The 21,989-nt window shown below is 37.3% G+C and overlaps 1 protein-coding gene across 2 annotated transcripts in view; it reads left to right on the top strand.

Moving 5' to 3' along the window:
* PRKG1 (protein kinase, cGMP-dependent, type I) overlaps window positions 1–21,989 on the top strand; it is a 1,243,017-nt gene that overhangs the window by 743,559 nt on the left and 477,469 nt on the right. For both annotated transcript variants that reach the window (XM_012801440.2, XM_012801439.2), the window contains exon 4: window positions 18,959–19,064. In XM_012801440.2, the coding sequence (XP_012656894.1) occupies window positions 18,959–19,064 (106 nt within the window). The remainder of the gene's footprint in view (window positions 1–18,958; window positions 19,065–21,989) is intronic.

Genomic DNA, 21,989 nt, shown 5'->3' with positions numbered 1-21,989 from the left:
TGGTTGTCTTTGTTTTTAACTCTAATCTTGGGACAGATTACATAAGGCTGATTTTGATGTTTCTCCATTTAAGAACCTACTTGATTCAGCCCAAATCTCTCATTTTGAGTTTGGCATAATCTGTTCTTTCAGAGACAGTGAAGTAGAAAAACTTAATTTTCTTTCAGATTCTACAAATTAAGTAGGCTTTTCCTGTTTAATATACTCTTCTGTTCCTGTTAATATTTTCTGCGGTTAGGGGTGGGTTTTAAATGAGCAGTAATTCATACTTCTTCTTACCTTTGGGCTAAGAGGAATTTGAAATGGGAGATGAACCTTGAGTGTAAAATTTTCCTCTTTTCCCTACCCACTTTCTTCATCATTCCCTCACAGGGAAATTTTTCAGAGGCCTGAAGTTTTCTATCAGGTTTTATATTAAAGTTAAATTAACCTTCAACAAAAGGAAATAAATTTTGAATGCTGATTCCAAATGAGACACCAGATAAATCACATCCACTTTTGTCTTCAGTTGTTCATTGAAAAGAACTGAACTTTAAAATACATAACTTCATGTACATGATCATAAAATATTATGCAATCAGTAGTCTTAGGACACCAAGTAACTTGAAATTCTATTTATAAAATTGTAAATAACTTTTAATCATTTCTGGCCCCTTTGGTGGCATCTGTCTCTAAGTATGTCACAAGTTCTTCAAATTAATCCATGATTTACTCAGTTTGGTAGACTTATTTTTACTTCTAAATCATTTAATGATAGACATTGTGTTTGACTAAAGATTGTATGATATAATAGCTGAAGGATGGTGAATTTTCTTCTTGTACCTGACAGATCTCTAACTCTCCTGCCACCCTGTTCCTTTCTAAGTTCCCAAAGTCTGTCACTCTGTATGACCATGCATGCCTACCACGTAGCTCCCACTTATAAATGAGCACATGTAGTATTTATTTTTTGTTCCTGAGATACCTCATCTGAGATAATGGCTTCCAATTTTATCCAAGTCACTGCAAAAGACATTATTTTATTCTTTTTTATGCCTGAGGAGTATTTCATGATATGTATGTGCACATGTGTACACGTTTGTGTGTGTTAATTCATGAGTCAATGGACACTTAGGTTGATTCCATACTTTAACAATTGTGAATTGTGCTGTGATAAACATACAAGTGCAAATTATCTTTCTGATATAATGATTTCTTTGCCTTTATGCAGATACTTAATAGTAGGATTGCTGAATTAAATGGCAAGTCTACTTTTAGTTCTTTGAGGAATCTCCATACTGTTTCCTGTACAGAGTGAACTAATTGACATTTCTATTAATGATGTATAATCATTCCCTTTTCCCTGCACCTGTGCCAACATCTATTATTTTTTGACTTTTGAATAGTCATTGTTCTGACTTTTATTTGCTTCTGTGCACTTGTGTGCCCATTGGTTAGTTCTGACTTATTAGAGAGTACATGTCCTATTTGATTTTCTGTTCTTGAGATATTTCACTGGGGATAATGATCTCTAAATCCTTCCAAGTTTCTGCAAAAGGTATTAATTTGTCTTTTCTAATGGCTGACTCCATATTATCATTTCATTAATCCACTCATGAATTTGTGGGCTCTTGGGTTGATTTATAGATCTTTGCTATGAACACTATTGAGGTGGTTTTAGCCAACTGGGTAGCTACGGCAATTCTACCATGCTGTTTGGATTACTATAGCCTTGTAATTTTGTGTGCCTGATGAGTAACAAATGACTCTATTAGCATGTGGATCTTAATCAGTACCAGTTTCATTACTTGCAGCAAGTACAGAGATCCCTGGGAATATTCTCCAAAGCAGTGTCTTCCAGAGGGAAAATGGCATGGGTTTTTTTAATGGGCCAAAAAGAAAGAAAAATATGTATCATCACATGTGGAGGAGATTTCCCATTAGCACAGGTGTGGAGAGTCCATAATGCTAGTACATAGGTTGCATGTTCTGGTAAAGAAATTATAGTTCCTCCTTGGGTAGGGACTTTAACATGGTAATTAGGCAAGTTCACTTGAGTTCATCTGTAAGTTTCTAGTGTCTATCAAGAGTTAGTTATAGCCAACTGGGTAGGTACATGTTTTACAACCTGCAAAACAGGCTGATTGCACAAGGTGGTTGAATTCTTATAGTCCCTGGACACCCTTCCTTCCTGCTTATACTTGGACCAACATTTTCTAACAGCCCCTGTTAGAAAGGTTAAATCTATAGCCCCTTTCTAGACCTATAGAATTAGAATCTGCAGTTTAACAAGATCATCAGGTGATTCATATACACATTTAAGTTTGTGAAGCGCTAATCTGAAACCCTTACTAATAGAAAATAATCTGTTTTAGAAAAAACAAGCAACTAAAGTGTTCCACCCTGACAAAATTAACTCTTGATTTTTTTCCTTTAGGTTTTGAACATCTTAGAGAATGATTAAAGTGCATGAGTAATCTGTTCTCTTTATTCTTGCTTTTCATGGTCCATTATTCAGTTATAAATCGAGCCATGAAAATACATATACTCATTCATTTTCCTCAAACCAACTTTTCTTAAATATGATCCCTGGACAAGTAGCATCCATCAGGATCACCTGGAAATTTATTAGGTGTTTACATGTTTGGATCCCAACCAAGACCTATTGAAGTGTGGGGCCCAGAAATCTGTGTTTACAAAGATCTCCAGGTGACTTTGACGTCCTCTAAACTTTGAGAACCAGCGTGTTAGTTCTTGAGAAGTAACACAGTGATTGCATAGTGCTGCTTATACTTTACCATAAAGCTTTCATTAAAAAGATTTTTCCTTTGTTTTTCAAATAAGATAGTTGATAAATGTCTAGAAAAATGTCTGATGTGAACTTTAGTATCATTGAAAACAAGCCACCATCCTAAAAATAAGAATATAGCCTCTTCCTGCAAAAGTGGCTAATTCTTTGGAAATGGTAGGCTCTGGTGTTTGCGCTCTTGTGGTCTTGGTTTACTCTTTCTCCATCTCTTTTGACATTTCATTATATTTGGTTGCTCCTTTGTGCACTTCTCTTGTGAAAGGCCTTTCTTTGCTTGGCTTTCTGATGGGATTTTTCCCTGTTCAGGCTGACTTTGCCTTTTGACAGGTCTCTCTCTTCCCCATCTCTACAGCAATCATCCCCTCAGCTGCCCTGCAGAGTCTCTTAGTTGTGTTCTGATAAAGATTAAATCCATGCCATGCATGAGGGATAGTGCCCTGCCACTCTTCTTTGTGCTGCTCTGTCCAGTGAGGTGACGAGTAACCTTCTTGAAAATTGCCCACGGAATGCCATTTACCCCTAGTGTTTCAATGCAGTGTTCAAGTATGGCTCTCCCATCTGACTTTTAGCATCAGCTGATGTGTGCTCTTATGTTCTTAAACCAGAAGCGCAAGTTAAGCATCTCTTTCAAAACAAAGCAGAATAACTTACACCTGTCAGGAAGAATGAAGAATTTTATCTCGGGATATAGCTAGAGAAACTAGACTTTTTTTGTTTTGTTTTGTTTAAATCAATTCTGGTATTAAGTCCTGAAATGATTATCATGTTGCTAGTTATTGGAACAACCTGACTGAACTGTCACTGTACCCCATGAGACTTTGTGGAGTAAGTCTGTGCCTTGTCTACTTCTGGTAAGCTACCTTTAGGCCATATGCTTTATTCAGGCATTCAGATGACAATATGATTACAGTATTGAACTTCCTTCCTTGATGAAATAAGGAACAATTTCCTAAGTCTAGATCTGACTGCATGGTTTCATTAGCGTCAATTAGGCTACCACTAATTTAGCAGTAAAAATAGCCATAGCTTTTGGAATAAGAATTACATTATTTTTTTTTTTAAATTTTGTCTCTCATCTTCCCTTTTGAATATCAAAAGGCCAAGTATATTATTGATGGAAAAAGGCTAACGTGTGACAGGGGAGCAATTAGTGTAAAGACCATGACTAATTAAAATAAATGCTCTCATTTTTTTAGGACTGAGGTTGCTCACTGGGGTTATGATTTTTTCTTCCTTTTATAAGCCGTATAATTATAATGTGATTTTTAAAATATTAAAACATTTGGGAAAAGATCAAGTCCTATAAGAAATAGATCCTTTCTCTCTGTTTTTTTTTTTTTTTTTCTCTCTGTTTTTCATGCGCCACTTCCTTTTTCAGACAGAGTCTCACTCTATCTCCCATGGGTAGAGTGCCCTGGCATCATAGCTCACAGTAACCTCAAACTCTTCAGCTCAGTGGTCTCTTGTCTCAGCCTCCCAAGCAGCTGGGACTACAGTGCCCACTACAACCCCTGGCTCTCTCTCTCTCTCTCTCTTTTTTTCTATTTTTCTTTTTCTTTTTCTTTTCATTTTTCAAACAGAGTTGGTAGAGTGCTGTGTTGTTGTAGTGCACAGCAACCTCCAACTCCTGGGCTCATGTGATCCTCTTGTCTCAGCCTCCCAAGTAGCTAGGACTACAGGCCCCTTCCATAATGCCCAGCTATTTTTAGAGACAAGGTCTCACTTTTGCTCAGGCTTGTCTCAAACTCAGGACCTGAGGCAACCTACCCGCTTCGCCTCCCATATTGCTAGGATAACAAGCATGAGCCATCACACCTGACCCCTTTATTTCTTCTTGATATTTTTCATCAGTTTCCTAAAAAAAAGAATTTGAAAATAGGTGAGGGGTAAGCAGTACATGGAAAGAGAAGACTAGGAGTATTTTTGAATAAAACTTGTGGGTTTTCCAAGTTTGTCCTCTCTGCTTTCACTATGGTGTAATCCTGACCATGAATACTTTGTTCCTCTTTATCGCTGTTTCCTGATTGGAGAAGTGAGGAAGGAAACAATTATGTTAAACACATTGAATAGAGAAGCTGAAGAGCCAGCACAAGTCAACGTACATATGCATACTTCCTAACGATCATGCTTTCTGTCTTGAGATCTTTACCACTCAGTCATAACCTTAAGAAAATCAACTAGACTATTTAATATTTCTAGAAATGTGTCAGTTTTTAGGTGGTTTGTCTTCAAAATAACTTGTTCTTTATAAAGGTCATGCATTCCAAACTAACAATTTGGAAAATGTAAATCTTCTATCAGTAACATATCGATCTGAACATTTTTTAGTTGTTGTGATTGAAATTGTATGATATATGGACTGGGAATATCCTTGAAGGACCCAGGGAAGATGAGCTCTGCAGCTAAGCCTCTGGCTGTATAATCTTTCTAAAACCACTTAATCTCTCCAAGCTTTTTGTCTACTGATAAAATGGAATAATAATTTGTTTTTCTCTGTTTTGTTTCAAAAAATTAAACCTTGTATGTGAAAGTCCTGTGAAAACCATAACATTCTATTCAAATGGCTTAAAGATTTTGGAGTTTGACATCCTTTTTGTATTATGCATATATAAATTAAAGCTCTGTGATCACATCAGAATTAGCAATTTGTAAGGCATTCAAGTCTCCTGGTGCTTGAGACAGAGATCAGATTCAATCTAGTGTAAGCAACAATGTAACTTGATTGGTCACATACTCAGAAAGTCTGGGAGGCACCGGGACCCACACTGAGATGGAATTCTCTAGCATTGTGGTTCCCCAAGGAAGAGGTGCTGCTGGCAGGTGCAGAAACACACCCATTTAAATGTCAGTAACAGCCCCAAGCTCAAGAATTCAGAAGTAATGCTATTGTGCATAGTTGAGCCAGTTTTTACTTTCTTTTAGTACATGTAATTCCTTAAATGGTGTGAGCAGATAACAGGCTTTGCTTGCTGTCATTATCTGCTGAAGGAGTTGGCACCATTATACTGACCAACAGTGGAGTTTATGAAAGAATTTACAAACAATGACTACATGTTATCACTTGCCTTTATTTTGAGAAATGAAGTTCACAAACTACCTATTACAACCAACTGTCAAAATAACTCAGTTTTGAGTCTTCTCAGTTATGAGGTGAGGTGGGAGCAAAAACATAGCAAGGAACATACTCAGTTAAACCTAGAGACTTGCGGAGGAGGGTGAGTAATGTATCAGTTGGCCTTTGAGTTTATGTAATTGAGTGAGTGATGAGGTGACTAGATTGCACTCTGAGTAACACTCGCTCATGTGTTCACAGTTAGTGCCACTATGTAGAAAACAATTGGTGCAAGAACAAGGGGTATGTTTAATGTGCACAGGAATTTCTTTCTAGAAATCATTCAGATTTTTTTTCTTCCTGAGGAAACCAGTGATTCTCTTATAAAATATAGATGATGCTGTTTCTTTCATCTGTGTAATATCAGAACTATCAGTTTGCATGTTGTATAGCGGCACAACTAACCCCTGCATTCACATCAATTAAAGCTCATTTTTATAATCATTGTCGAATGATCAATTTTCTTTGCAACACTATGTGTCTTCCAAATGAGAAAAATCACAAGAAGGAAAATGGCATTCTCCTAATGTGCCAAAAGCAGACAATTTTGAAAATGTAAAACAGCTGAGCTCACTTGACATTTCTTGATGTCATCTGCCAACAGAGAAGACTGCTAGAGAGCTCCCTTTCCTGGTGATGTTTTTCCAGAATTATGCCAAACTTAGAGAATTACATATGATTTACTAAAGAGGAGATGGGCCAAAAGGGATATTTCTATTTCAAAGTCTACTAGTGCCTATAAAATAAATGCCAAATAGTATTGCATCTGTTTCTTTTAACCCGTCCTGTCACACACTTTCTTAAAGGGACCTAGGTGGGGGCATAGGTTTTGATGTTTATGTGAGGACTTGAAGGTGTTCATAAATTATGGTTGTTGAACTGAGGTGGTACAGAGGTTTCCAACACAAATCGAGATTTTTAAAGCATGTGAACAGTGAGCTCTTCAGGGGAGATATAGCAGGGGGCTAATAGACACATAAGCTCAATGCTTCATTTTTTCTCTAAAGAAAAAAGATTAAGAATATGCCAAATATATGGCTTCTGGCATATATACATGTTTCGCAGAAAAGGAGACAACAGCCGGAAATGAGTAGGAAAGGCAATTCTTCCTTTGGGAGAATACATTTTAGTAACATCCCTGAGTTAAAGTCAGTTACTAATACGCCTTTTCAAAGATGTTGACTTGAATTTCAGCAAATACGTGAGCATATGTTTTCAACATCTTGATGTGGTGTGTAGAGATGCAGCCCAGAGTGACAAAAGGACTTACAGATGCTATGCCCATTTTCTTAATGATATTTGAGGAAAACTCATTTGAGATGTGCAGTGACATTTACCAAATATGGGCTGATATTTTTGAATTAGGCACCCTGTTTGTAATGTGCTAACTTACAGGAAATCGTGTCATCATACCTGTTCTTCCAGAAAAACTCATCTCAATAGCTGGCCAGAGATTGAAGCTTGTGACTGAGGCTCAAAATCTGACGTGTTCTGAGTCTCGCTAAGGTGTGATGGACCGTCCTGTGGGATGAACAGTTGAAACTGTATCTCATTAGCCCAGGGCCCCTCAGTCTCTGTTTCCTTTTCTAAAGGAAACAGTCATCTGTTTAATAATTTTTTATTCTAGAATTATTTTCTGTGCTTTGACATCAATTAAATTATATGAGACCTGTTCATAATAGAATGAATGGCTGTCCTGAAATGAATTGGGAGACATTTATAGCTCAGAGCACGAGATAGGAATATGTATAAGTTAGTCATACTGCAGATGTTATTGGCCCTTTACTATGTGCCAGGAACTGGGAATTCAAAAATGAAGAAGACACATTTCTTGCCTTGAAAAGCTCTGTGCTGTTGTTAGCCAGTTTTCTTGTCTTATTAACACACTCTCAATTGTCCTTTCTCTTAATTTTCCTTTTAACCTCACAGCCTGGCTAAATCTGGATGCATTTCAGCAGAATGCTTCTTTTTCTTCCTTTGCATTAGTGAGCCAACTCCCATGACTACTTTCCATTCTTTCTTTCTTTTTCAAGTCTCATAAATTCATTATCACTACCCAACAGGTTAGTGCTAATTTGTTCTCTGTTTTCCTGTGTATTTATTAGCAAGCAATACTATTAAAGGACATTAATGAATGGCATATATTAAGTGCCAGGTACGGCATTGAGTATCTGCCATAAGTTATTTCATTCACATCTGAGAATAATTATTATCTCTGTTTCTTAAAAGAGACCAAAGAAAGCTTTAACATATGCCCAAGGCCACACACGTTCCCGTGTGATGGAGACAAAGTGCCCCCAACAGACCAAACTCCAAGTTACTGGCTCTCATTCTAGCATGCTGTCTCCTGCCTGTGTTTCTTTTAAATCCTTCAGTCTCAAAATCTGTTCATAGATCATTGACTGAGACCATTTTCTTTATTTAAGTTGATTCATTAGCTACTCTAAAATTGTATGGTTTCATTGGTCCTTGAGTTCCAGTTCCATTTACCATCCAGCTCAGTAGATCCTGTCTCCACCATTTCTTTAGGTAGTTTACTTGAGCATTTTCTGTGCTGGGAAACATCAAAACACAAGATTCCACCATTGCTATACTCCTCTTGTCTTTATGTTGAGTCTTAACAGCCAACCCTATTAATTCACAAGAGAGAAGAAAATGATTCTTAAAGCACCACACCATTATCTGTTGGACTGGTTCTAATTTACATTTGTCTGGGCATGGTTGGGTGTGTGCTTGTAGTTTCAGCTACTTGGAAGGCTTGGCAGGATTATTTGAGACAGGAATTCTAGACAGTAGTGTGCCTAGATCTTATGGAAGTGGAAAGTAAAATGAATGGTGGTTACTAGGTGCTGGTGATGGGGTGAGGGAAGATAGTGGGGAATACACACACACACATACATATATATATATATATATTTTTTTTTTTTTTTTGAGACGGAGTCTTACTATGTCGCCCTTGGTAGAGTGTCATGGTATCTCAGCTCACAGCTACCTCAAACTATTGGGCTTAAGCGATTCTCTTACCTCAGCCTCCCAAGTAGCTGAGACTACAGGCGCCCACCACAGCACCTGGTTATTTTTTTGTTGCAGTTATCATGGTTGTTTAGCTGGTTAGGGTTGGGTTTGAACCTGCCAGTCTCAGTGTATGTGGCCTGCACCCTACCCACTGAGCTACAGGCACTGCCCATAGTGAGGATATATTGATGAAAGATATAAAGATCCCATTACGGCTCGGCGCCTGTGGCTCAAGTGGCTAAGGCACCAGCCACACACCTAAGGTGGCGGGTTTGAATCCCCAGCCCGGGCCCGCCAAACAACAATAATGGCTGCAACCAAAAAATAGCCAGGTGTTGTGGCAGACGCCTGTGGTCCCAGCTGCTTGGGAGGCTGAGGAAGGAGACTCGCTTGAGCCCAGGAGTTGGAGATTGCTGTGAGCAGTGAAGCCATGGCACTCCACCCAGGGGGACAGCTTGAGGCTCTGTCTCAAAAAAAAAAAAAAAGATCCCATTACAAGAAATAAAGGTGGCACCTGTGGCTCAAAGGAGTAGGGTGCCAGCCCCATATACTGGAGATGGTGGGTTCAAACCTGGTCCCAATCAATTATAAGAAAAAGTTTGAGATAGTATAATAAGCACGACAACCATAGTTAATAAAAAATGCCAAGAGAATGGATGTATTCTTATCATAGAAATGAAAACCATGTAAGGTAATATAAATGTTAATTAGCTAGATTTAGTCATTCGCATTGATATATTTTAAAACATCATGTTGTACATAGGAAATACATACAATTTCATCTGTCAATTTAGAAAATAAAAGAAAGAACAAACCAAATAAACATATATTAGTAAAACTAGACTTTGAAGTTAGAATTGTACATGTGACCTTGGCAGTAACTTAGCCTTCTTGGGACTCCATTTCCATAATTTTAGAAAAGAGATAATAATCTCTCGTAAATTATCACATGTCAAACAGATGTAAGTATAACTAATTGAAGTCTGTGTCATAGTGTCTAGCAAATATCCAGTAAAAGTACCACAAATAATGATCTTCATGTACTAAAATAAGTCACCAACCACTTGGTCATTTTGTATTCTTAACATTTGAAAATAATTTTAAATTTAAAAATTGTTGTTATGTTGGTACATCATTTTCTACCAACTTTTAGTCACTTTCTGCATGGTATGAAGTCAACCAAAATTTGAGAGAATGCAAGAGAAGCAGCTATTTTATTTCTATCTGGTTCATTACAGGGCAGCTCCCTCTACCACATCCTTTCCAACATGAGAATATCATGAAAACATTGATGGTGGTTGTCTACTACTGTTCAGTGTACGATAATGAGTAATCTGCAACGTCCAATTTTATGATCTTCTTCATATACGATATAAGCCATTATATGTCATTATAAAGATAACTTTTCTGTGTAAAAAAGGTTAAAATATATCCTTTAAACTAATGGGAAAGCAGTTTGCACCGTGGAGACACTGGTGCATTCCAGATGCATGATAAAGAGAAAATGGCCTTTTCTAATTATGAAGCATTTGTCTGAGAATATTCTGGCAGTTGGCATTTAGCTTTAGGCTAACATATGTCTTAATAATGTTGGGAAGCAATTGCAGGCTTTATGGAGACCCTCAAGCTCTATTCTAAGCTTCTGATTCTGTCACGCCAAGTATTTGAGTGATCACAGACAATTTAAGCATTAATGAACAAGGGGTAGAACGAAGCTCTTGGAATTCCTTGGGTATATATTAAAGTGCCTTCTGGTGTGAGCTGATGCTTTTTGATGTTGAAGGTGAGGTCAAAGAGTAAGCTACTAATACCTTTCCATATCTTTTCTTCATGAAACACAATTTCTGAGAGTATGTTCCTTCAGAAGAGGTTAGCATAGGAATTGGTACACTGAGTAAAGAAGATCCACTCTCACCAACGTGGGCAGGCATCATTCAGTCTGCTGAGGACCCAGGTAGATGAAAAGGGCAGAGGAAAGGCAAATTCATTCTCTCTTCTCAGCCTTCATAATTGCATGAGCCAAGTCTGCTAATAATACCCTCTTCTTTCTCTCTATACTGTTGGTTCTCGCTTGAGAATCCTGACTAACAGAAATTTCTTGGAGTTGGGCCTTGTGGAGATGTGTGAGAGTTTTAGAAGACAAGTGGGTTGAACGGCATTCTAGATTGAGGGACCATTGTAAGCAAGGGCATAGGATAAAGTAAGCTTTAATCTGAAGGGGAAGGGGCTTGAAGCAGGAGAGGAGGTTGGAGAAGACCTGGGTAATGGTGCGCATACTTGCTTATATAATTTGAACTCTGCCTTAGAAACTTCATAAATGTTCACTCATGTTTAGAATTGCATTCCCTTTTGGAATGAATGATATTTGACTGTAAATATTAACGTATGTATGCCAAATTTTGCTTATCCATTCATCCTTTGATGGATATTTGGGTTATTTCAACCTTTCATCTATTATAAACAGTGCTGCTGTGAGTATTAGTTTACAAGTTTCTATTAGTGTTTCTGCTTTCAATTCTTCTGGATATATACCCAGAAGTGGAATTGCTAGATAATATGGAAATTCAGTGTTTAATATTTTGGGGAACCACTAAATCTTTTTCCATGGTGACTGTACCATTGTACGTTCCCACCAGCAGTGCACAGGAGGTTAAATTTCTCCACATTCTAATCAATACTTGTTTTTTTGTTTTGTTTTGTTTTTTTGGTAATAGCCATCCTAATGGGTGTGAAATGGCATATCATTGTGATTTTCATTTGTATTATCTTAATGTTTAGAGATGTTGAGTGACTTTTTATGTCTTTTTTGGCCAGATATATGTGTATGTTCTTGGTGAAAAATTGTTTCCAAAACTTACTTGCCTGCCCCTTGGTAATATTGTGAAGCTTCTTCGCCTTGGCCTCAAAGCAATTTGTGAAGCAAGGGCCTCACAACAAACTGCCACATTTATTTCTATAGTGGAATGTCTGTTGGACAAAGTGACTACATAATGTTTTTAAGAAAATTATACTTTATGATAGCAAGGATAATTTTAAAACTATAAGAAACTAGTTTGACAGTAAGAATCTTACATCTATAATGTACAAGTGAAAGAGAATGCAGGCTCATTTTGCACATTAGAAGTCATTTGGGTTAGTGTGTATATATATTTACATGGTTCTCACCCCTAAAATGGCAGCTAGTTGCAAATACAGGGATGCCTGTGCTTTTGAATGATCTGAATGCAACATTCATTATTTCACTATTTTATTTCCATTCATATGTCTCGGCCAGAAAGTTGAGGAATAGAGTCAAATTGTCTCTCCCCGACATGTGCTGTCCATTTCAGATCCTTAAGGAATTTCAAATCATATGCCTCCTTAGCTTCATTACAATTATCACAATCCACTCATGTAGTTAATTATAAGAGCTGCTAACTGGTGTCTACCTCTGGGATTTCTCTCTCTTTGTCTCTCTATCTCTATTTCTATCTCTACCTCTATCTTCTCTCTCTCTCTGCCTCTACCATCTCTCTCTCTCTCTCTCTACCTCTATCATCTGTACTTCTATCCTCTCTCTCTCTCTCTCTCTCTCTCTCGTCTCTATGTCTATCTCTACCTCTCCCTTAAGACCTGTCCTCCTTCAGTACAGGTTTAGGCTTCTTCTAGCACAGTCTTTTTAAAATGAATCAAAAGGTTTCAATCCTCCAATGTCCCCTCCTTGCTGACCTCAGGTTCAAGTCCTAACTCCACAGCAAGATAAACAAGAACCTTTGCCCTCTAATCATTTCTGCTTTATCACTTCAGTTTTACCTCTGACTGCCTCCTAACATCTTAGCGTCCTGGACCGATTTCAGGTTCCCCCAAGTTACTTTTCTTCTTTCTCTATGTGAGGAGATGCTTCTTTCTGGAAAGAATGGTGGTGGTGGTGGTGGTGGTAGGATAACAGATAAAAATACCTAGAGGTATGCTTAGTATGCTTAGTTTGGGTACCTGCAGAGCTTAGTCTTAACCCTTTAGTTATTGAACTGTGGGGATCCTAGAGGATGCTAAGGTAGGGTCCAGGGGAGCAGTCAGAGAACTCAGGGAAGTAGCTATGTTCTACACACAGTAGAACCCCTGTAAGTTGACTACCCAGAAGACTAACAAACTAGTCAACATACAGAGATGGTCAACATAAGGAACTAGGCCTACTCTACTGATATGTATGTGTGCATGTCCTGTCTGTGAAAATGAGGTCAAGTTAAGGAGGTGGTCAATGTAGAAAGGTGGCACAGATATGGAAGTTCTGCTGTATTTTGAGGTTTTAACACATGACGTGCCCCTATGGATGCAGACCAGCTAAATATCAGCCCTGTCCTTATCACTCCCACCACCTCCTTCTCTGGATTACTCCATCCTCCAGGACTTAGCTTAGAAGAAAGATCTTAATCTTATAGGTGCCATGGACCTACTTGTCAGTGTGGCAAAGCATACAGACCCTTCTAAGAATAACAGTTTTGAAAGCATAAAATAAAATACCTAGGATAACAAAGGAAACCATTCATACTGAAATTCAGTGATAACATTTAATAATCAATTATGGTATGATAACTTATTTTTATAAGATCTAGGGGTGGGCCTAGTAACTGCCATAATTTTAAAGTAGTGGTTAGTGTAAATTATATTTAAGATATCTACATTAAATGTAGGATGATATAAAAATAGCATGGTTTCTATTGGTGACAAACCACTACTATGGTTTGTTGCTCAGATTTCTAAATGAAAGAAATGCAAAATTTCAGTTATAGGGTAGTAAAAATAAAAGTGTTTTTTTCCCATTATATTCAAGAATCTCTTGAGTTCCATCCATGGACACCTTGGGGCTCTGTGACAGACTATTGCAACAAATAAATATGCTCCTTGACTAACAATGGGGTTATTTCCCACTGTGAGTTTAAATAATCATAAGCAGTGATTAAGCATTTAAAAATGCTTTTAAAACATCTATCTAACCCAACAAATATCATAGTTTAGTCTACTCCACTTTATTTATTTATTTATTTTTTGAGACAGCCTCAAGCTGTCCCCGTAGGTAGAGTGCTGTGGCATTACAGTTCACAGCAACCTCCAACTCCTGGGCTCAAGCAAGTCTCCTGCCTCCGCCTCCCAAGTAGCTGAGACCACAGGTGCCCACCACAACGCCTGGCTATTTTTTGGTTGCAGCCGTCATTGTTGTTTGGCGGGTCCGGGCTGGGGATTTGAACCCGCCACCTTAGGTGTACATGGCTGGCGCCTTAGCCGGTTGAGCTATAGACGCTGAGCCAGTCTACTCCACTTTAAACATGCACAGAATACTCATGGTAGCATATTGTTGGGTAAAATTATCTAACGCAAAGCCAATTTTAACAGAAAGTATTGAATATCTCATGTAATTTGTTGAAAATTGTGCTAAAGTATGGTTTCTACTGAATCCATATTGCTTTCACATCATTGTAAATTTGAAAAACCATAAGTGGAACCATTGTGAATTAAAAACCATCTGTATTACAGACAGGGTGGCTTAAACAACCAACACTGATTTCTTACATTTCTAAAAGTTCAATATCAGGGTACCACCATGGTGGAGTTTTTGGTGATGTCTGTCTTCCTGGTTAGTTCCTCCCGTGGCATTTTCTTGACGTGTTCACACACAGTGAGAGAGCTCCATCTCTTGTATACTCCTCTGTTTATAAGGGCACTAATCCCATCATGTGGGCTGCACCCTCATGACCTCATTTAAACCTAGTCATCTCCCAAAGGATTCCCTCTCTAATATTGTAACATTGGGGCTTAGGGCTTCAGTATTTGAATTTTGACCAACATTCAGTTCATAACACCATGTGTAGATCCCTGGCTTGCATAATTCTCTTCCTGCTAAGTCTTTGTTGGTCAGCTCTTCCCAGCTCCACCCCATAGAAAGTATGCATTGCCTTTTCTGTGTATTTACAATGCCAGAAAATTACCCACGGTAACACTTATCTCTTGATTTGTTTTTCTTTTATGATAGACCAAGAACCAGCAAGTATTTTCTGTAAGGGGCCAGATAGGAAATATTTTAGGTTTTGTGGTCCATATGGTCTCTGTTGCACTTACTCAGTTCAATATGTAAATTAGTGGATATGGCTGTGTTCCAGTAAGACATTTATGGACACTGAAATTTGTTTCATATAATGTAATTCTTGTGTAACACGAAATATGCTTCTTTTAAAATTTTTCAACCATTTAAAAATACAAACCCCATTTTTAGCTCACAGACTGTACAAAAACAGACCACAGGCCAGATTTGACACGAGCAATAGTTCATCCACTTCTGTACTGGATCACTAGTTTTCTTGAAGGCAGGCGCTGTAAATTTGTTTTCTCTCCTTTACATCTAGTCCTGATGTCTGCCATATTGGTGTAAAATAAATATGGGCTGAATAAATATTTGAGTCTATAAGTGCTTTATAATCACATATGCTTTCTCAATATTCTTCCAGAATTTGAATTGAACAGCAGATGAATTCCCCAGTAGGAGAATTTAAGCCAAACCAAGATTTGTGGTCTCATAGTCTAACATAATTTTACAGCTCCTTCCTCTGAATCTCAGTGTCCCCTAATGAAGGCCAACTGTTTCCTATGTAGAAGGTTTTCCCAGGATACTTGGACAATTACAGATATCAGAGGAATGGAAGTTTATGTGCTTTCCAGTAAGTGGAATGGGCCTTATCCCAACAAATGATACCTGTATATGTCTCAGTGAATAATTTAGATAAATATTTGAACAAAAAGGAAAATCCCTTCCCATTATTATCTCTGCTCTATGCCCTTCAGAATTAAATGTTCACCAACAGTAATCATCATGAAAATTATGGAAATTGTAGTTGTGATGTGCTTACTCTCTATAGAGATTAATATACCACCTAAGATCAAAGGTAAATGAAGACATTTTTTAAAAATACTCTCTTTAAGTTGCAGAAGGAACAGAGCTGTACTCCAGCAGGCTGTTTCAGAAGAAACATGTTAATCACAACTCTAATATAACCATGTTTTTGATAATAAGGCAAAGTGATTATTATTAGTCATGCTTGTCCACCTGCAAGATACTGACTTGACTAATGTGGATGCTGGCCAAGGCTAAAAATGAAAAAGGTTTTGGCATCTTGCCCAAGGTCATGAACAGATCTACAATTTCATCAAGCCATGTTCATTATCATGCAAAAATATCTGAAAGGCCAATTCCAGATAGAGACAATAGCCCATATTAAAAGGAAACAAAAAGTAAAATGAAATTATTGAATTTTCCAACACATGGATAATGAAATCTGATCAATTCTGTTTAGGTATTTGAGTGTAACATCAGAGATCACCTACGCTTACATTCTTCTCTCTCTCTCTTTTTTTTCAGCAGGTGAGCTTTATGCATATAAATTACATTAATCAACCAATACTAACACTTCACAAAGGAAAAGCTAATTTCTAATGGAAAGGGAGATAATAAGAGATTAGACAGGGGAATTTTCTCTGAAAGAACATACAGATTTATGTGAGGGAACACAACATAGACCTATGAAAGATAAATAACCATATTGGTAACATGAACTAAACACCAGTGAAGAATACCAGATAGAAAAAACTGTAGCAATTCACAGGACAGAGAGGTTGTTTATCCGTGGGGAACCAGGGACGATGCCTGGGCTTGATGTATGTGCTGCAGACTTAGAATGCTGCAGAGAGCTTGATCACAGTACACACACACTCACGCCTTCCCACATGCACATGTACACACATGTGCAGGCACAGGACTTCCAGAACTTTGCGCTCTTATTCCCATTGCTGCCACATTCACCAGGACTCTCCTGACTTGACTCCTGACTGTGGCCTCTGCTTGGTGCTCTTTGCTCACACAGAGTTTTCATTGTATTACTGCTCTGCCTGCAGTCTTCACATAAATTGTTACTTGGCAGCACCATTTTTGGTCTGTATTCTGGTGGCTGAGGTCTCTCCTAATCTAATTTGTGCCCCTTCTAGATAGATCTTTCTCAGCTGTCATAATGGTCATATCTCTTGGCTTAAGAGCCTATAATGGAAATTTTACATACCGCTTCTGGGAGTACAAATTTCTTAAGTCTTTCTGCAGAGTGAAGCCTTAAAGCATATGTATGCTTTCCTTCATGGAGACATTCCACTTCTACTCACTACTTTAAGGTGCATTTAAAAATATATATTGATATGTATATATCAAAATATGTATTGTATATGAGTGTTAAAAGCTATTTTTATTGTCGTGATTTTTAAAATAAAAAAACGGGTTGGGGCATCCTAATTTGTCCTTGAGTGGGAGGTGTAGCTAGACAGTGAAATATCTAAGAATCATTAAGAGTGATTATGAATATGGAAATATTTACTTTATTCTCTTCTATGACTCATAAGCATTTAAAAATGTTTTGATGTGCCCATGGTGTAGCCTTTTGATCCATTTTGGTTCTTTGCTTTGCTTTGTCTTTTTAAGGACTCGAACAGCTTTCTGTTAATCTGGCTTCTGCATCAACTTATTCCCCAACTGTGCAGCGACCCTGCACAGAGAAACTGCATCTGTTTCAGTCTGTTCCCCCACTACCCTCCTGAGCTCTCTGTCAGCTCTGCTCTTGTTTATGTACGTCCCTCACCCAGTTATCATTCATCCACCTCTTTTTTTTTTTAGCTCAATTCCTCCTATTTTTAAGCTCCTCCTTACAGGTCACCTGTTAGGAATATTTTCCTGATTTCTCCACTTCTTCATGGCTATGTCATCCAGTCTTATAGTTTTTCTTAAGTAAGTTAAAGGATGTCCCAAAAGTTCCCCCCAAAGTTGTCATATATAGGGAAAATTGTAACTAAATATTCCTTTATTTATAAAATATTCATTACAAAATTTTACAAAATATTTACAAAACATTTACAAAACATTCTCTACATGTTAGCCACCCGTTTGCAAAACGACTCCCCTCCTTCCCTCCCAGTTGCGTCCACGGGGTTCAGTCTGAGAACTGTGAAGAGCAGAGACTTGCATGTTTCCATCTTTTTATGTTTAGCTCAATTAACTCTATCTCGGCCTCCTCAGTGGTCTTTCTCAACCCCCACCCCCCGACACTCTTTCTCTACCCACCCCCCATAAGGACGATATATGAATTGGCTTTCATTAGTTTTTGTGCTAACTTGAAATATTTTCTATTATAAAAATTTGAAGACATATATAAAAGTACAGAGAATAATAAAATAACCCCCTTGCATACCCATTGTGCCAAAACAATTACTAAGATTCTTGACTGTGTTCATATCTTAAAATCTAAGTTTACCTTGATCTATTTTTCAATAACCTCTGTCTCTTTCTAAAACTTTAAAACTTGTCTATTAGTCATATGCTTAATAGATCAAATGGTGATGCCTCTGGTACTCAGTTTTGACATTTAATTATGCATTGTCAAAGACAGTGGTATATAAGAGTAGAGATTAACATTTGACAAACATCTAAGAAAACTTCCGTGCAATTCTGAAAACAGGTCATGTTATGTGAAACAAGATTGATGTGGAAATCATTGTGGAATTATTATTTCTATTGTACAAAATGTTCTCCAAACATGAAACTGATTTTTTTTTACTTCTACTTGTTATCATTAAAATACCGTCATATGAGTCATTCGCATCTTTTTAGGTAATTACCAGGGTATCTTATTACTTGTGGATACTTTTTATTTTCCTGCTGTTTTCTTCATGTATAGCCTTGAATTGCTAAATACTTTTGACATGTGCTTAGAGACTGCCATGTCCTGAGGGGCCCAGAATGACAGGAACCTTCCTAAGAGACAATAATACCACTATGGAAAATGATAAACTACATTTTACCTGTAAGCATACATGATTTTTTAATAAAACAGGACAGCATTATGATATGAGCTCTAAATGTGTGTAAAAAGTTGATCATTCTCATCTCTCTCACGAATAACTCCTCTCTTTTGCAGGACGTTGTTTTACAGTTGAAATTCTCTAATTAATTTTTCCCTATTCGGTTTCTTTTTCTCCAGCTCTTGTAAATGTGAAGCTCTGGGCCATCGACCGACAATGTTTTCAGACGATAATGATGAGGACAGGACTCATCAAGCACACGGAGTACATGGAATTTTTAAAAAGGTAGGATGTTTTCTTTCCTCTTTTTGAAAGCATTGATTTATTTTCTTTTCAGTCCTATTATCAGAAATTCCACATGGTGAAGATTTTTTTGCCTTACGTCGGTCTTAATAGCCTACACATTTGTAGCCATGCAAGGATGTGGACAGGCCCTTTTTATTTTTCTGGTGTCAATTTTCATGATATAGGGCGCAGTCAGAAATTCAGAATTTTATTATGTGTTTTTAGCCATTCACTGTGCTTTTCTAGAGGAGGGCATCTCAGAAAATAAAAAAAAAGAGCACTTTTTTGAACAAAAAAGGCTATTGAGTTCATCTCTAACTATTGATTGGTTAATATATTTATGGTACCTCTTCTACACAGACCCACCCTCTAAGACTGAGTCATTTCTTGTGTGAGTTTCCCTATGAAAGGTCAGATGACTAAGAAGGAAAAGTTCCCAGAAAAAGATTATTATTCTTTAATCCTCAGTTTAATTTCCCAAATTAAATTCATTTTATGTTACAGTTCTGAAATATCAAAACCCTTTCTCCCTTTATATTATATATTATCATAATAACTCAATATAGGGTAGAAATTGGGGGGAAAAGAGCTAGCATTTCATTTCTTAGAAATATACTGATATTCACTGACATGAATTTATTTCTCTCTAAGCTTATTTTAAAGGAAATATTTTATTATTGAAAAGAATATTGGCAATTCTATGACTTTTTCCTATGTAACTTTGTATCTTTTTAAAACAAACAGAACCATTATTAAATATTGATGCACAGATGATGTGAGCTAAAGAGAGTATATAACTGAAGAGGATTTCATTTTTGAGAACTAGACTGTTATACATTTTGACCTCATATTTTAATGTTTGGCGAAGAAATGGTTACCTTGGAGCTAAAACAGCCAATTGACATTTTGTTTTAGTGATGCATCTTAACAAGTATTTGTTGGACTTTCTTAAGGTGCAATTTTAATATTTTAATTTAATATTTTTTTACTTCTTGTGGCTGATTTGTTTTGTTTCTACTTTATCTTTTATTCATTTTTCGTTTCCACAGAAAACCTTTTATATTCCTGCTAAATGGATAATATAATTCTAATGTGAGGTTAAATAGTAATAAATTGAAGTGTGATTCTGCCAGCAGGGTGTTGGTATTTTTTTTTTCAATGTCATTGGGTGAAACATTTAGAAGAGGGAGAAGAACTTTCTATTTGATGTTTAACATAATTTATAAAAAAAATTGAATCACTTGGATGTCAGATATAAAGGGGAGTATGTATGTGTGTATGCATGGATTGCTATATATGTGTGTATAGGGGTGTGTGCACATGTGTAGGGTAAAAGGCAGAAAGAGACGCAGAGAATGAGTATTCATTTTAGCCCGCTACATAGAAAGTGTAAGTGTTATTGGTTTCTTCTGATGCAGCTCTGAAAAAGCTCCCACATGGTAATCAATGAAATTTGTGTCATATGTGGGGGTCACCATGAAAGTTTAGAGATAGACTGCATCCTAGTCCTTTATTTCACTTCCAAGAAACACAGTTGACAGTGTCCTTTCTGATTCACCCTTGCAAGTTCCAACTTGCTTGGCATATGGGTGTTGCCAGGAGGCCTTCATTTACTTCTGTCATGCAAATTTTATATTTCTTGATTTTTGTGTATCTCAAAACTGTTATGATGACCCACAGATCTAATCTTGAACATGCATGATATTGATTTTAGCTTCTATAAGATTTTTTTTAAATAAAGAAATGGACTGAGCACCAATGCTATCTGGAATGACTGTAGCAACACTCTTGGGGAGATAGAGATGTCCCCCTCTGTGTGTGTGCATGTATGTGTTTTAATCAACTCTGACTGCACTTTTTTGGGAGGTAGATTCTTCTCAGAGCTGCCTTAGTTTTCATGATTTGTTCTAACAATTCAAACCTTAAACAATAAAAGTGACTCTCCAGAGTGAGTGAAAATTTTAGGCTGGTCAACTTACAGCAGGCAGGGTCTTACTGGCTGCATAAAAAAAGAGGTGGGTACTGATTTTGATGTCACTTTCCATCTGGCCACTCCATAAAACATCCAGCTCCCATAATTTGTAAATGTATGACTAGGCTGGAGTCTAGAGAGGTGACAGGATGTCCGTCATTGCCTGAGGCCAGCTTTAATCTTCCTTAATTATAACTGTGACCAACTGGTTCTTTCTCTACAACCCTTCCCTGGTTCACAGTTCCAGTTGAATTATTTACAGTTTCATTAGTCAGATATTCAAAATTCCCCTATAGCCAAAGCCAGCAAGCTTTTTCAGCCTGAATTCTCCTTACTCTATACAAACCAAACAACTTCATGTGTTTTCCCACACCACACTGCCACTTTGCCATTTATCCCCCTCATCAATGTTCAAATCCTCTTCATTTTTAGGTCTATCTAAAAACTGGCTCTCCCACAGCTACTAACCTCATCCCATCCAGAAGTAACTATTCCCTCCTCTGCAGCTTCATCTTTATCACATGTTTGTCTACTTGGTTTCATTATAATTTGACTGCTAGGCTGACTTCTACTTCTACTGTGTTTCCCTGAAAATAAGACCTACCCCCAAAATAAGCCCTAGCAGGATTTCTATGCATGTGTTAAATATAAGCCCTATCCCGATAATAAGACCTAGTGATGGGCGTGGCTATGCAGTGTATCTGTACAGCCACACCATGCATTTTGGCACAGAGAGGAAGACATCCCCTGAAAATAAGCCCTAATGTGTCTTCTTGAGAAAAAATAAATATAAGACAGTGTCTCATTTTCAGGGAAATACAGTAGACTATACACTTTTCAGGACTAGGGTTATTTCTTAAGCATCATAGTATACATTTCAGTTCCAAACTTACTGCCTCATAGATAAGAAGTTTATAGGACAGCAGGTACCAGACAAGGACATAATTTTCAGA

The sequence above is a fragment of the Otolemur garnettii genome, unplaced genomic scaffold (assembly GCF_000181295.1).
Source record: "Otolemur garnettii isolate 467f Iridium unplaced genomic scaffold, OtoGar3 scaffold00008, whole genome shotgun sequence".
NCBI classification, from domain to species: Eukaryota; Metazoa; Chordata; class Mammalia; order Primates; family Galagidae; genus Otolemur; species Otolemur garnettii.
The sequence above is the reverse complement of the archived record's forward strand: the minus strand, read 5'-3'. Positions and strand labels throughout refer to the sequence as shown.